The sequence below is a fragment of the Scardinius erythrophthalmus genome (assembly GCF_964197995.2).
Source record: "Scardinius erythrophthalmus genome assembly, chromosome: 11".
NCBI lineage: Eukaryota > Metazoa > Chordata > Actinopteri > Cypriniformes > Leuciscidae > Scardinius > Scardinius erythrophthalmus.
Genome location: NC_138231.1, coordinates 15378514 through 15393301, shown reverse-complemented (window position 1 = coordinate 15393301; position 14788 = coordinate 15378514). Strand labels below are relative to the sequence as shown.

The 14788-nt window shown below is 39.3% G+C and overlaps 1 protein-coding gene across 1 annotated transcript in view; it reads right to left on the bottom strand.

Annotated features, from left to right (window-relative positions):
• Positions 1-14473, bottom strand: part of ccn6 (cellular communication network factor 6) — an 83480-nt gene extending 69007 nt beyond the window's left edge. Inside the window, exon 1 of the mRNA XM_081378775.1 lies at positions 14339-14473. Coding sequence (XP_081234901.1) covers positions 14339-14341 — 3 coding nt within the window. The 5' untranslated portion in view covers positions 14342-14473. The remainder of the gene's footprint in view (positions 1-14338) is intronic.
• Positions 14474-14788: the final 315 nt, after the last annotated feature.

Genomic DNA, 14788 nt, shown 5'->3' with positions numbered 1-14788 from the left:
GATCTCGAATCTACCCTTTCTGTCAAAGATACTAGAAAAGGCAGTATCCTCACAACTGTGTTCCTTTCTTGAAAGAAATGATATCTGCGAGGATTTTCAGTCCGGATTTAGACCGTACCATAGTACCAAGACTGTTCTCATTAGAGTCACAAATGATTTGCTCTTATCATCCAATCGTGGTTGTATCTCTCTATTAGTGTTACTTGATCTTAGTGCTGCATTTGACACCATTGACCACAACATTCTTTTAAATAGACAAGAAAACTATGTTGGCATTAGTGGAATTGCACTAGCGTGGCTTAAATCATACTTATCTGACCGTTATCAGTTTGTAGCAGTAAATGAAGAGATGTCTTATCAATCACAAGTTCAGTATGGTGTAAGGCCCGCTATATTGGTCCAATCTGCCGGTTCGCCAATACACGGGGAAGGTCTCACGTGTTCTGTCCTCACTCATGCAAATTATTGGTTGGTTAAATTTGCAATACATTAATCATATATTTACTCGTTTATTTCATTTGACTCCATAAATGAAAAGTTTTAATAATATCTGTGCCCCACTAAAAGTGAGTGAATGTTTGACTATTTGTTTTAACCATTAAATGAACAATGTCAAAATCAGTTAGAATAATCACGTTACAATTTAATATTTCAGATATCAGAGATCAATTCCACAATTCCACTAAATTTTGGTGTAACCAAACATAGAGCTTCAATTGAATTGATGTCCAAATACATTGTTGCAAGTAAAATGGACAATATACAAATATGCAGAAAACAAAATAAGTTTCAGAAATTAAATCAAAATAAGTTTCAGAAATGTTTGTCTGAATTACTCAAAGGAAATCAAAATAAGTTTCAGGGATTAAAATCAAAATAAGTTTCAGGGATTAAAATCAAAATAAGTTTCAGAAATTAAAATTAAAATAAGTTTAAATGCAGAAATCAAAATAAGTTTTCAGAAATGTTTTTTCTGAGTTACTCAAAGGAAAAATGCATAAATCAAAATAAGTTTCAGAAATGCAGCAATAGGTCGGTGTAAACCAAATAATCAAAGAAATGGTAGGATCAATGGTTTTGTGTGTTTGTGTGTGTGTTTTTTAGAATGTCAGAGTGTGTTTTTGTCTGTGAGAGAGAGAGAGAGAGAGAGAGAGAGAGAGAGAGAGAGAGAGAGAGAGAGAGAGAGAGAGAGAGAGAGAGAGAGTGTGTGTGTGTGTGTGTGTGTGTGTGTGTGTGTGTGTGTGTTTGAGAGTGTGTCTGTATTGATCTGGCTAAGTCACAGTCGATGACAGAGTTGAATTGTAAATTTTGTAATTGATTGAAGCGGTCACACTTCAGATGTATCCATTTTAATTATGTTTCTGTTATTAGTAGGTATGTTGAGAAATCAGGGGCCCTCCGATTTTCCAACTCCCACCAACAATCATAGAGTTTAAAATTGAATGGCAGGTCTGCCTTAGAATTTGTCTTGATTTGTGACTGTAGCCATTCAGTTGTCCATGTGTGTTACACTAGTTGGCAGTTTGTTGTGAATAGCGTATACTACTCTCTGTGTCTCTGTTAGACCACGATCGTGAGATCGCCTCCATCCTGTGTGTGTGAAGCTATCTGGATCTGTTAGTGTGAAGATGACACATCTTCGTCTGATGTGCAGTGTTCAGCCTGGATAGACTCTATCTACCCCAGGTGATGATGCTGTGAGGCTATAGTGATGGAGGGGTGTGTTCAGTGTTCATGTCTAGGAGATGGGTGGAATCTAATCTATAACAATTGTGTTGCAAAGTTCGATCCAGTTCTAAACTGGGAGGCCATATTTATGCAGTAATGTGATAGTGTGACGTGTGAAAAGGCCTTTTGTAATGTCTTTTCACCCATCTCCCGAGTCTCAGGTTATATTCTAACAATTCCGCTGTCCTGGATTTGCTCCAGGTGGGCTCCTGCTCCTGTCTTCCGAGGAATTTGCAGAAGTAAGCCTGAGACAGAAAACAGAGGAGAGCGAACCACAGATAATTCCAATATTTCACGTGTGGAATTCTTTTACTTGTTCCATTATCGTGTCAGTTGCAATTTTAATTCCAGATGTCACATGAAACCGAGTTTCATTGGCCAAGTCTGAATTGTTGCTGTTGTTTCAGTGTGTTGTGACACCTGAAGCTGCTTTTCCAGTTCATCCTTCAGTCCGCTGCATGTGCAATGCTCATTGCTTTCTCTCATTACAGCCAGATCTGGTTAGCATTTGCTGTTTATGGTGTCGTTCACACATTTTAATTTGTGCAGATATTTTTCGACCTGCAAAAAACTGTGGTACTTCTGTTTGCTGTTTAGCATTTCACACCCTCCTCGTTAATTTACTTCTCTGAGTAGATTACATTTTAGTTGTTGCACAATTTGGTTTGCTATTACCTGTTCCACACAATTCTAGCCGTGTTTTCTAACGGTGAAAAATAAAGGCATACCCCTCCCCTTTTTGGCACTGGGTACCACACAAATGAAATTCTGTTTCAGAAATTCAATTTTAATGACGAAAGTCACACTTCTCCAATTATTGTCCTGCTCGGCGAGTGTAATATAATGTTTATTATAATTCAAGTTATAATATAATTATATTCTTTAACAATACAAGTCAAATTATATTGTTTTTGGTCTCTGAAGAGTCTTTGGAACAATGTAACGCATGGTCAAATCTCTACTTGTTCTCATGTCACTACATTTGAATATGAAAAGGCCTTTTGGCTCAGGGCTGATAAGATGTACATTCGCTGTTTCTCTTTTTTCTTTTCTAGGTCTCAAATACCTTTTCTTCTCATTTAGTCTTTTTTAATGGTCATTTTAACGTTTGATTATTCTATTTACTCTTACTTTATATTTACCCGCTTAGATCAGGAAACTATATCGCTTCGAGTTCCTCACCAGGTCTCCGGCACAAGTGGTCAGCCCCGAAGATCAGAAGCTGAGGCAATGGCTAAATATCTAGGATTTTGCTGTAATCCCAACGCGCAACAATCAAAGATATATTCAATAGTCCCCTTGGATGCCCTTCAGGAACTTAATTCAATCGTTTTACTTTAGTAGGTTTTTGCCACCATTAAAGACGCCAGCAGATCAACTTTACTTCTCTTTAATAGCTTTGGATTAGCCAAGCCCGTGATTGTTCACGTACACTTCCCTAAAGTAACATTAAATTAGAGCAGAAGTCATCGGAAGCGTCCATGCTAGGTTGACCAACCAGCACCTTGCTAATTCTAGACGGACTAACCCATCCTCTCATCCAAGTAGCCCGCACACTTCCTGATATCAGTTATTAGCCATCGCTAATCTCTGACGCAACCTTGTGGTTATATACGGATCCATTAATCTACTTGGGAAAAACAAATCTCAGAGTAATTCAGAATACATTCAAACGTAAGAATTATGATTTTTGTTCAAAGTTCAGAGTTGCTACGTTCTCTGACGCGTCTCTGGAACGTTGAATATGAAAAGGTTTTTGTTTCAGGATTAATGAGATGCGTTCGCTGTTTCTGATTTTCAAATTCATTGTGAATCACATTATAGCCACCAAATTCAGCACAGACACACACGTTTAATTCAGTTTACACAGGACACATGGCCTAGAATACAACATCTACAACCTTTACCTAAGTGTTCCAAATACACCCACCACAAAGCAATAGAATACAACATCTATATCACCTTTGCTTAAGTGTTTCAAATACACTTACAGTAAAGCAATCCTGTGTTTAAAGAATAAACTTTAAATTAGTCTATGTGCATGTTGTAGCACAAACAACCAAATTGTGTTCTATGTGCACAATGTGTTGTGCATGATGTGTTAAGCACAATTTCAAATTTGAAAATGCAGACAGGTTCAATGAATTTAGATGTTAAACTATTAAGCTATTTGCTATTGGGCTGCTACCCAACTAGCAAATTACGCTAATAGCTGAAGGCCTTGAGTGACCAACGTTGTCGGTCAGTAAGAGTTTTAGATGCATTTGAGCTTTGGTTGCTTGCAGAGTGCTGGTTTGTGTCATTAGATTGTGATTGTCTGCGTTTTAGGAAATAGGGTGGAGGTCTGCCTCTGACCAGTGACCAGCACTTTTCCTCTGTATGGCCTGTTTTGTGACAGGAATTACAGAATCTGTTCAGTTTGCCACAGTGTGGGTTTCTGAATTCTCCTGCAGATGGAGGATCTTCATGACATTCTAACACAGCTACCTCACCATGCATTTGTTTCCGTGACTCAATTCTTGTTGCCCAGCTAACAATACCTTCGAATGTATTTTTTGCTGGAGAAGCACCACACATGAGTGATTGCTGTATATGCGGCCCTGCATTTGTAAGTAGGAATTCAAGGAGAATTACATTGTTGTGGTTAACACCTTCAATTCCAGAATACTCCTCAAAAAGTTCAAACATATTTTCTGCATATGTCTCAAACGATTCTTCAGTACTCTGTTTCCGATTGAGAATCAATTCCTATCCAACAGCACTACAACTACGCAGCTCGCGAAGACATTGTTTTAGTCTATTCAAGATTTCGCTCTCAGGCTCATTTTGATGCATTGACTGCACAATGGTGCCTGTCATCAAAACCGTGGTATCTTATAGATCAGAACATCTGGAATTGAGCTGATAACAATTTGCCAAATATCTTTTGGTTCGAGCTGAAATGCATGTTTTAGACTAACAATACGTCTCCACCATGGTTCGAATGGCCCTTTCAAAGGGAATGGTCCGATCTCTGCTTTAAACAAGCTACATTCAGTTACTGTTAAAGGACGCCGAATGGTTGACTCTGTGCCGTTTGGGTGCCGTATCACCTTAAGGGCTGAAACAGGCACTCTTTTCATAACTTTATCACATGCTTCATCTGTCTGAAAAGATACAAGATTACTGCCTCATCTAAGAAGTGTACATTTTTAGCCCACTCGCTGTTAAAGGAACACTCCGACTTTTTGGGACTTTAGCTTATTCACAGTATCCCCCAGAGTTAGATAAGTCCATACATACCTTTTTCATTTCTGTGCGTTCTGTAAGTGTTATTTGACGCACCCACCGCTAGCCTAGCTTAGCACAAAGACTGGATGTAAATGGATAGTGTTAGCATAGTAATCCCAATAAGTGACAAAATAATGCAAACATTTTTCTATTTACATGTTGTGATCTGTATAGTCACAGCGTGTACAAATAACAAGGCTATATGAGACAGAGACCATTTTTAATCGTATAAATACTGGGAACTATATTCTCACTAGGCTTAGGAGCACAGCTACTTGGGCGGAGTGATTAGCGCAGCACACGAGACGCCCTGACTGTTGATGGTTCCGTAAACAAAACAAACGTGACAGACTAGCTAGTAGCGAACGCGACTCGTGATCATGGCTGACTTTGAGGAATTGTCAGAGGAATTTTACTGTGTATCAGACCAAGATCCAGAACCACATAGTTTTGAGCCAGAATACACAGACGAGGAGTTACAAACTTTGGAAGCTGTAAGACAAGATGCCGAACAGATTGATGTCGAAGGGAGAATCAGAACGAACACGGACTGGTGGTGTAAATGTGGAACATGCCAACCTATGCCGACAGAAACCGAGTGCCTTTGTTGTAATGAATGGGACCGGGTATTGCCATCAATGTCAAGGCTTGATGAGTGATGATCAAGCACACAATCAAAATATTTGCGTCACTACCACGGAAGATCAACTGGAAGAAACGCCCCATGCCGAGTGAACCTAATGGTCAGCTGTCCACCAAGTAAGTGATTTTGTTATAATGATCATTCATAGTACAGTGATAATAACAATAAAGGGGATACACAGAGCCTCTATTCACGTAATAGTGTCACTACTAAGGTTACATTACATTAGCATGGCACTGTTACAGTATGGCTAATGTTAGTCATCTCAAAACATAACGGAACACTTACCGCAGCAACAGGTGATTCAATTTGTCCTGTCTTTATTATCGATGGGATGGCTGTATCCTTTAGCACACGTTTCATGGTCCGTGTGGCAACTTGCATTTTTTCTAAATAGTCGTCTATAGTAAAATGTTCAGAGCAAACGAAATACTTATTGATGCTGTTTACAGGTGTGTTTGGATAAGTAGCTATCGATTCATCAGGTCAGCGTTTTTGGTTGGAATTCTATGAAACATCATAGTATTACCTGGTCTCCCTTGTTTATTGTCGCAGCTCTTTACAATACAGCGAACACCCATGATTGTAAACTATAAATTTACTATCTAGTAATTCCTGACTCTATTACTCCAACTCTGAGCGAACTCTCTGCTCCTCACCACAGGGTGTCTCGTGTGCTGCGCTAATCACTCCGCCCAAGTAGCTGTGCTCCTACGCCTAGTGAGAATATAGTTCCCAGTATTTATACGATTAAAAATGGTCTCTGTCTCATATAGCCTTGTTATTTGTACACGCTGTGACTATACAGATCACAACATGTAAATAGGAAAATGTTTGCATTATTTTGTCACTTATTGGGATTACTATGCTAACACTATCCATTTACATCCAGTCTTTGTGCTAAGCTAGGCTAGCGGTGGGTGCGTCAAATAACACTTACAGAACGCACAGAAATAAAAAAGGTATGTATGGACTTATCTAACTCTGGGGGATACTGTGAATAAGCTAAAGTCCCAAAAAGTCGGAGTGTTCCTTTAAGCTTGTTGGGAGACTTGCTTTTAGCATTTAGCTTAGCCTTAAGATCTGCAATGATGTCTTTGTGATTTTTACACTTTTTAGTCAGGGCTAACAGCTCAGCTAGTAATTTATCTAGCTGTGTTTGAAGATCTTGAATCTTTTCCTCAGACTTTTGTGCCTCTGCATTTTTTTCAATAATCTAGAATACTGCCTAACACTTGATGGCTGCTCTGTTAAGTCTTCATCGTTGGTTAGGAACTTGGGTGTGCTCTTTGATACCAATATTTCATTTGAAAGTCACGTGTCTAGTATCTGTAAACCCACATTTTTCCATCTTAAAAATATATGTAAATTACGTCATATGCTCTTATTGACAAATGCGGAACAATTAGTTCATGCGTTCATGACCTCAAGGCTAGATTATTGTAATGTTCTACTGGGTGATTGCCCTGCACGCTTAATAAACAAACTACAGCTAGTTCAAAACGCAGCAGCTCGAGTTCTTACCAGAACCAGGAAGTATGACCATATTAGCCCGGTTCTGTCAACACTACATTGGCTGCCTATTAAACATCGCATACATTTTTAAATATTGCTGATTACTTACAAAGCACTAAATGGTTTAGCTCCGCAGTACTTAAGCGAGCTCTTAACGCATTATAGTCCTTAACGTCTATTACAATCTTAAAATTCCAGCCAGTTAATAATACCTACAATATCAAAATCGACTGCTGGTGGTAGATCCTTTTCCTATTTAGCACCAAAACTTTGGAACAGTCTTCCTAACATTGTCCGGGAAGCAGACACACTCTGTCAGTTCAAAGCCAGATTAAAGACACATCTCGTTGACCTAGCATACACATAACACATTATAGACTTCTTTAATTCAATGTTACGCTGCATAGATTAGGTCAGCCGGAACCGTGAACACTTCCCATAAATCCTGATGTACTCGTTACATCATAAGAAGAATGGCATCTACGCTAATTTTAGTGTTTTTGTTTATCCCGAGGTTTTCCCGTAGCCTGCCGGATCCAGGCTGTATCCAGATCTGATGAAGGACCTACGCCTGGACCCGATGTCATAGCGGGGTGCTAAAGTGCCAACTAGTTTCTCCTTATGGAGGATCCCTTTACCACTCTACAGATAAAGCATTGTTGGGAAAATTCGGTTCGCGTATCTACCCCGAAGTGATAAAATTCTGTATCAAAATGTTAAGGCCAGACAAGTAGGTTTTTAAGGCTTGGTTTGTAGGGAATTACAAACCTGCGCACATATATTCAAACGCGCATACCAATAGACTGAACTCGTAATATGCATGTGCTCGCCATCAGCGTTCTCACAGGTTTCGCGTTTAAAGTCTGTGTAGAGTTTCCTGTTAAAACGGTGTCGTGTTAGCGGCCCCTAAGTTAATAACTAATGATCTTTGCGACGGAAGTGAATCAATCAAATTAACTTTAGCTGGAAAATAACTTTAATCAAGAACTGCTATAAAGCTATAAATACTATAAAGATTGTTTCAAAGCAGCTTTACAGAGATACGCGTATAACTTAAGGTAACAGAGATTGTTTTGGCTTTATAGCGGTTCTTTAATAAAGTTATTTTCCAACTAAAGATAGTTTTGATTCGCTTCTGTCGCAACGATCATTTGTTATTAAATTAGGGGCCGCTAAGACGACACCATTCTCTCTACACAGACTTTAAACGTGAACCTGTGAGAAACGCTGATGGCGTTCACATGCGCATTAAGAATTGGTTCTATAGTTATGTGCGTTTGAATATATGTGCGCAGGTTTGGAATTCCCTACAAACCAAGTCTAAACAAAGTACTGGTCTTTCCTTATAAATTTTGATACAGAATTTTATTTTATTTTGTCACTTCAGGGTAGGTACGCGAAACGAATTTTCCCGACAACGTTTTGTCTGTAGAGTGGTAAAGGGATCCTCCATAGGGAGAGACTAGTTGACACTTCAGCACTGTGTTGTCATAGGGTCCAGGCGAAGGTCCTTCGTCAGATCTGGATACGGCCTGGATCCGGCAGGCTGCGGGAAAACCTCGGGATAAACAAAGACACAAAAATTAGCGTAGATGCCATTCTTCTTACGATGTAACGAGTACATCAGGACTTATGGGAAGTGTTGCCGGTTACTACCACCAGCAGTCGATTTTGATATTCTAGGTATTATTAACTGGCCGGAATTTTGGGATCGCAATAGACGTGAAGGACTATAATGCGTTAAGAGCTCACTCAAGTACTGAGGAGCTAAACCATTTAGTGCTTTGTAAGTAATCAGCAATATTTAAAATGTATGCGATGTTTAATAGGCAGCCAGTGCAGTGTTGACAGAACCGGGCTAATATGGTCATACTTCCTGGTTCTGGTAAGAACTCGAGCTGCTGCATCTTTGACTAGCTGTAGTTTGTTTATTAAGCGTGCAGGGCAACCACCCAGTAGAGCATTACAATAATCTAGCCTTGAGGTCATGAACGCATGAACTAATTGTTCCGCATTTGTCAATGAGAGCATATAGCGTAATTTAGATATATTTTTAAGATGGAAAAATGCGGTTTTACAGATACTAGACACATGACTTTCAAATGAAAGATTGGTATCAAAGAGCACACCCAGGTTCCTAACCGACGACGAAGACTTAACAGAGCAGCCATCAAGTGTTAGACAGTATTCTAGGTTATTACGTGAGGAAGTTTTTTGTCCAATAATTAGAATCTCTGTTTTTTTCAGAATTTAGAAGTAGGAAATTACTAGTCATCCAATTTTTTATATCAGCTATGCATTCCGTTAATTTTGTGAATTGGTAAGTTTCGTTAGATTTTGAAGAAATATACAGCTGAGTATCGTCAGCATAACGGTGGAAGCTAATTCCATGTTTCCTAATGATATCTCCTAATGGTAGCATGTACAGAGTGAACAGCAGTGGTCCTAGTACTGAGCCTTGTGGTACGCCATACTGAACTTGTGATCGATAAGACATCTCTTCATTTACTGCTACAAACTGATAACGGTCAGATAAGTATGATTTAAACCATGCTAGTGCAATTCCACTTATGCCAACATAATGTTCGAGTCTATTTAAAAGAATGTTGTGGTCAATCTACAATCTACAATCTGTTGTTTAACAATCTACATTGTTAAAAGCGCTATATAAATGAAGATGACTTGACTATCAATTTAGCCAAAGTTTGGTTGGTTAGCGTGGTCCAGTTTGCCTGTTGGTGGCATATGCCATTATCACAAATATTTCACAATATGTTTTGGCCATTACCATTTTTTGGAGGAATCCTAAAAGCTGAAATTAATTTTTTATATATTTTTAGAAGTTATGTAATGTCTAGCCAAGTACTGTAATTGCCATTGAAATGAAGCCTGTCCTCTTTTATAAGATCACCTGGGGCCAGTTGTTCAAAAAGTTTAATCTGAATTTGGAAAATCCATGTTCACTTGCAAATCACTTTCCACGGGTTCATCTCTTATGATTGTGCCAATGTAGTTTACAAACAGTACAGTAATAATAAAAATTGTAATCATAAGTAATAGTAAATCATTCTGAATCTCCTGATCAAAACACATGCGAAGAAGCAGAAACAAGCGATCTCATATCATATGTAAAAAATATCATCAAAATTAAACAGCATATTGATCAAAACTACCTAATGTTATTGAGTAAAATGTCGACCCAGGATGAGTTACAGGACTGTGCAAGCATTCGGGGTGTTGATGGACTCAATTTATTCCATCTATGTTTAGATCATCTTTCTGAATCCCATCCAAACAATCCCATACAAAAACGTGATTTTCTCTGCTTTTTTCTTAAACTTACCCATATTTAAGAGTTGATAAAAAAAATAATACATGAGGGTCTGTTATTTCCTTTGATATATGGCATGTTTAGATATTCATGCAGCAAAATATTCCAGGGTTCATAACATTTTTGTGAAAATGATCAAAAATGCTGGCGGTGGCTTAAAAAAAAATGCTGGTGAGGAAAGAGTAAAACTAATCAAGAGCAAAATAAAAAAATATGTGTGTGTGTATATATTAATTACATGATACAAATGTTGTATTTTTTGACAAATTTTTATTACAAAGTTTTATTACATTTTTGTTCCTGAAATCTACCCTTCTGATGGGATCAGTATAATCCAGGTTTTTTTTTTTTTTTTTTTTTTTTTGATCAAAGGTGTCCCAATCTTACTGAAAGGTTTTGAACAACACAAACTGATTATTGATCCAGAACAAAACCAAGATTGGATTTTGTGATCTAATCTGCTTTCAGAATCCTTTTTTTTTGTCTTTTTCTTTTTAACAACCCATCTTCAAGATTTGATACAATCCAGTAGCCGAAGTCCGGTTAGATTACTTTTGAACAACTGGCCCCAGAATGATGTAAAGCCAACTGTCAACTCGTGTACCTTTTTTTTTTTATGTTACTCAATCATGAGTGACGCCAGAGTTTTTCAGTGGATATAACGTCTGGATATGGTTATTACATCACTTCAAAGCTGCTGTATGTAACTTTTACTTGGTTAAAAAAAAGTCAGTTATTGAGCAAATACATAAAAAACTAGATGTACCGCAGGGCGGTACAAAATATGACCGCCGCTCAGGCCTGCACTGGCTTTCCACAAAAATAAATGACGTGGAGCAATTTGGCTGTATTGCGTGTTTATGTATATACCTAAAAAAAGTAGTAGTATGTGCATGTCTGTGTGTGTGTTTGTGTATGTGTGTGTCTGTGTGTGTGTCTGTGCGTGTATGTGTGCGTGCGTACATGTGTGTGCGCGTGTGTGTTTGTGTGTGTGTGTCTGTGCATGTGGATTTGTATGTGTGTGTATGGGTGTGTGTCTGTGCGTGTGGATGTCAGTGTGTGTGACAGTATCATCCTAAACCAGCAACCCTTCGCTCAACACCACCATCTACAGGCCGATGAGTGTACAGTCACTAAATGTGCACATAAATGAATTTATTTTATACCCCCCCATGGATGAAATTCTACGAAACTTAGCATACCCCCAGAGGATGTCAAGTTAATCATACACATGAAATATGGTGCAGTTCTGAACATCTCAACTGAAGATAGGGGCGATTAAAGTAGAATAATATTGCATTTTCATTTTTTATGGGAGGGGCGTAAATCACAAATGAGTGATTATGGGCTAGGTTGATGTGGGCCCTTAAGACCAACATACCATAAAAATTTCTTCATCCTCGGTGCCACGGTTCAGGTAGTTATGTAGGAAAAACTGCATTTTTGGGGTTTGGGGGGGCCCAGCTCGGGGGGGGGGAGTGGCCCCCGGGGACCAAACGAAATTTTTCCGTAAAAGTCTAGTGGGGCTACATGCCCACAAAATTTCATGTTCCCCGGTGTTTCGGTGTCCCTGGTATCGTTGACGAAAAATTCAGTAGATGATGGGAAAAAAAAAACAAAAAAACTTTGACAATCGATTATGGGCTAGATTGATGTGGGCCCTTAAGACCAACATACCATAAAAAATTCGTCATCCTCGGTGCCACGGTTCAGGTAGTTATGTAGGAAAAACTGCATTTTTGGGGTTTGGGGGGCCCCAGCTCGGGGGGGGAGTGGCCCCCGGGGACCAAACGAAATTTTTCCGTAAAAGTCTAGTGGGGCTACATGCCCACAAAATTTCATGTTCCCCGGTGCTTCGGTGTCCCTGGTATCGTTGACGAAAAATTCAGTAGATGACGGGAAAAAAAAAACAAAAAAACTTTGACAATCGATTATGGGCTAGGTTGATGTGGGCCCTTAAGACCAACATACCATAAAAAATTGGTCATCCTCGGTGCCACGGTTCAGGTAGTTATGTAGGAAAAACTGCATTTTTGGGGTTTGGGGGGCCCCAGCTCGGGGGAGGAGTGGCCTCGGGGACCAAACGAAATTTTTCCGTAAAAGTCTAGTGGGGCTACATGCCCACCAAATTTCATGTTCCCCGGTGCTTCGGTGTCCCTGGTATCGTTGACGGAAAATTCAGTAGGTGATGAAAAAAAAAAAAAAAAAACTTTGACAATCCCTATATGACCGCTTTTGCTAGCTACGCTAGCGGCGGTCATAATGAGTGCTCAGAACTGTCTCCCTACCTCACCCAGAGTACCCCATCCTACCTTCACAACGAGAGTAAATATCGGCATGGCTTTTGAGAAGTGTTCACAATTATGGCTTTTTTACTGCTAAACAGTAAAGGCATTTCAGTGGCTCAATAGCTATTAGCAGCAGATGTGTAACTTGTTCAAAGGACATTTTTGTTGGGATATATGCGTAATAGGATATACTTCTTATTGTCATGTCGATGTACAATGACAGATCTGCTCTGATGTGGTGATCACGTGTTCATCACAAAGAGGAGCAGTGCTGAAGCACAACCCATGTAAAAAAAAAAAAAAAATCTGCAAGTAATTTGCAATTTTATGTTTTAAAAAGAGATAGAAAGGCAAAAGTTGCATAATGCAGCTTTAATTTTTTTGTATTATTGGTGTTATTTAAGGAAACCATTATTATTGCCCATATGGTTAGAGATTTAAACAAACCTCTGGCTCTAAGAATTAAATTTCTGTACCCAAGTCTTCATGAATGGTACCTCAAATGTGTGAATTGTTGAGGAGAGTGCTCTTACTTTTCTAAACAATTTGGCTAACATTTTTTGCTTTACAAAAAAAAAAAAAAAAAAAGATCCTATATATCTAGGAAGAAATTGGAGTTTGCTCTTTTGACTTGTGCGAGTGTGCAACCATCTGGAAACCATCCAGCAATGTCCACGCAACCACTTTCTTAAATTTTAAAGTTTGTTTTATTGTATTGTGTTGTTTACATACTGTTATTTTATTTCATTCATCTTATATCACTCCTTGTTGTCATGCTTGCTTATTTTAATGGGTATACTTCATGCTATGCTGAGATATTGAACTGGCAGCAGTGACATGTAATGGTTTCTAAAGAAGGCCCTTCTGGGATCTGGGATCTCGTATTTCACATGCGTGACACAAGATGAAAGGCTCCACAGGAAGCCAGTGGCTTTATGAGAAATGGGTCCAAGCAAATGCCTTTTGAGTGACGCTCACGAACATGTGAGCAAAATACGAACATTACACAAACACTTATGCGCATACATAATGCTCTGTCACGTGTATGTGATGCTGTTACACAAGCAGCAGGTTTGTGTTTTGGACCTTGAAGGACCAAAACGTTAAAGGCACAGCATACACACTTTGACTAAGTGATACCACAGCCAGCTGGATTCATGTTGGCTTAGTTTATTAGGCTATAGAGACTTTAACTGTAGGAGAATCAGATAATCCCTTTCATCACCTGATCTTTTAACATAAACTCGAACCTTCAAATAAATACAAAGCCAGGACCCACTTTACATTAGGTGTTTTAACTATTAAGTGTACTTACCGTACACTTAAAGTATTGCATGTGGTTACATGTAATTACACGGTTTACTGTTGATTGATTGATTAATTGTGTCAGGGGTTTTCACAGCTGTCCTGGAAGACCCCCAGCACTGCGCATTTTGTATGTCTCCCTTATCTGACACACAGAGTTCACTTGAATCAGGTGTGTTAGACATACAAAGACATGCTGTGCTGGGAATGCTCCAGGACCGGTTTGAAAATCCCTGGATTAGGTACACTATAGTTTACCATTCATTTATTCATCTTCTTCCGCTTATCCGGGGCCGGGTCGCGGGGGTAGCAGTCTAAGCAGAGATGCCCAGACTTCCCTCTCCCTAGACACTTCCTCTAGCTCTTCCGGGGGGACACCGAGGCATTCCCAGGCCAGCTGGGAGACATAGTCCCTGGGGTCTCCTCCCAGTGGGACGCGCCCGGAACACCTTCCCGGGAAGGCGTCCAGGAGGCATCCGGAACAGATGCCCGAGCCACCTGTAACGTAAATGACTCTGGGTCAATGCGAATTAGCTCAAGAATATAGGGAATTTGGGAAATATTACTAATCATAACTCAAGGTCATAATTCATAAATCGCATCTACATTACTTTATCAATTTTCGGAAATACCTCGTTCTGTAACTGGTCTCGTCATCAGTCATTCGCCCAGCGAATAAATGTAAGACTATCACAGTTAAGAAGGAGT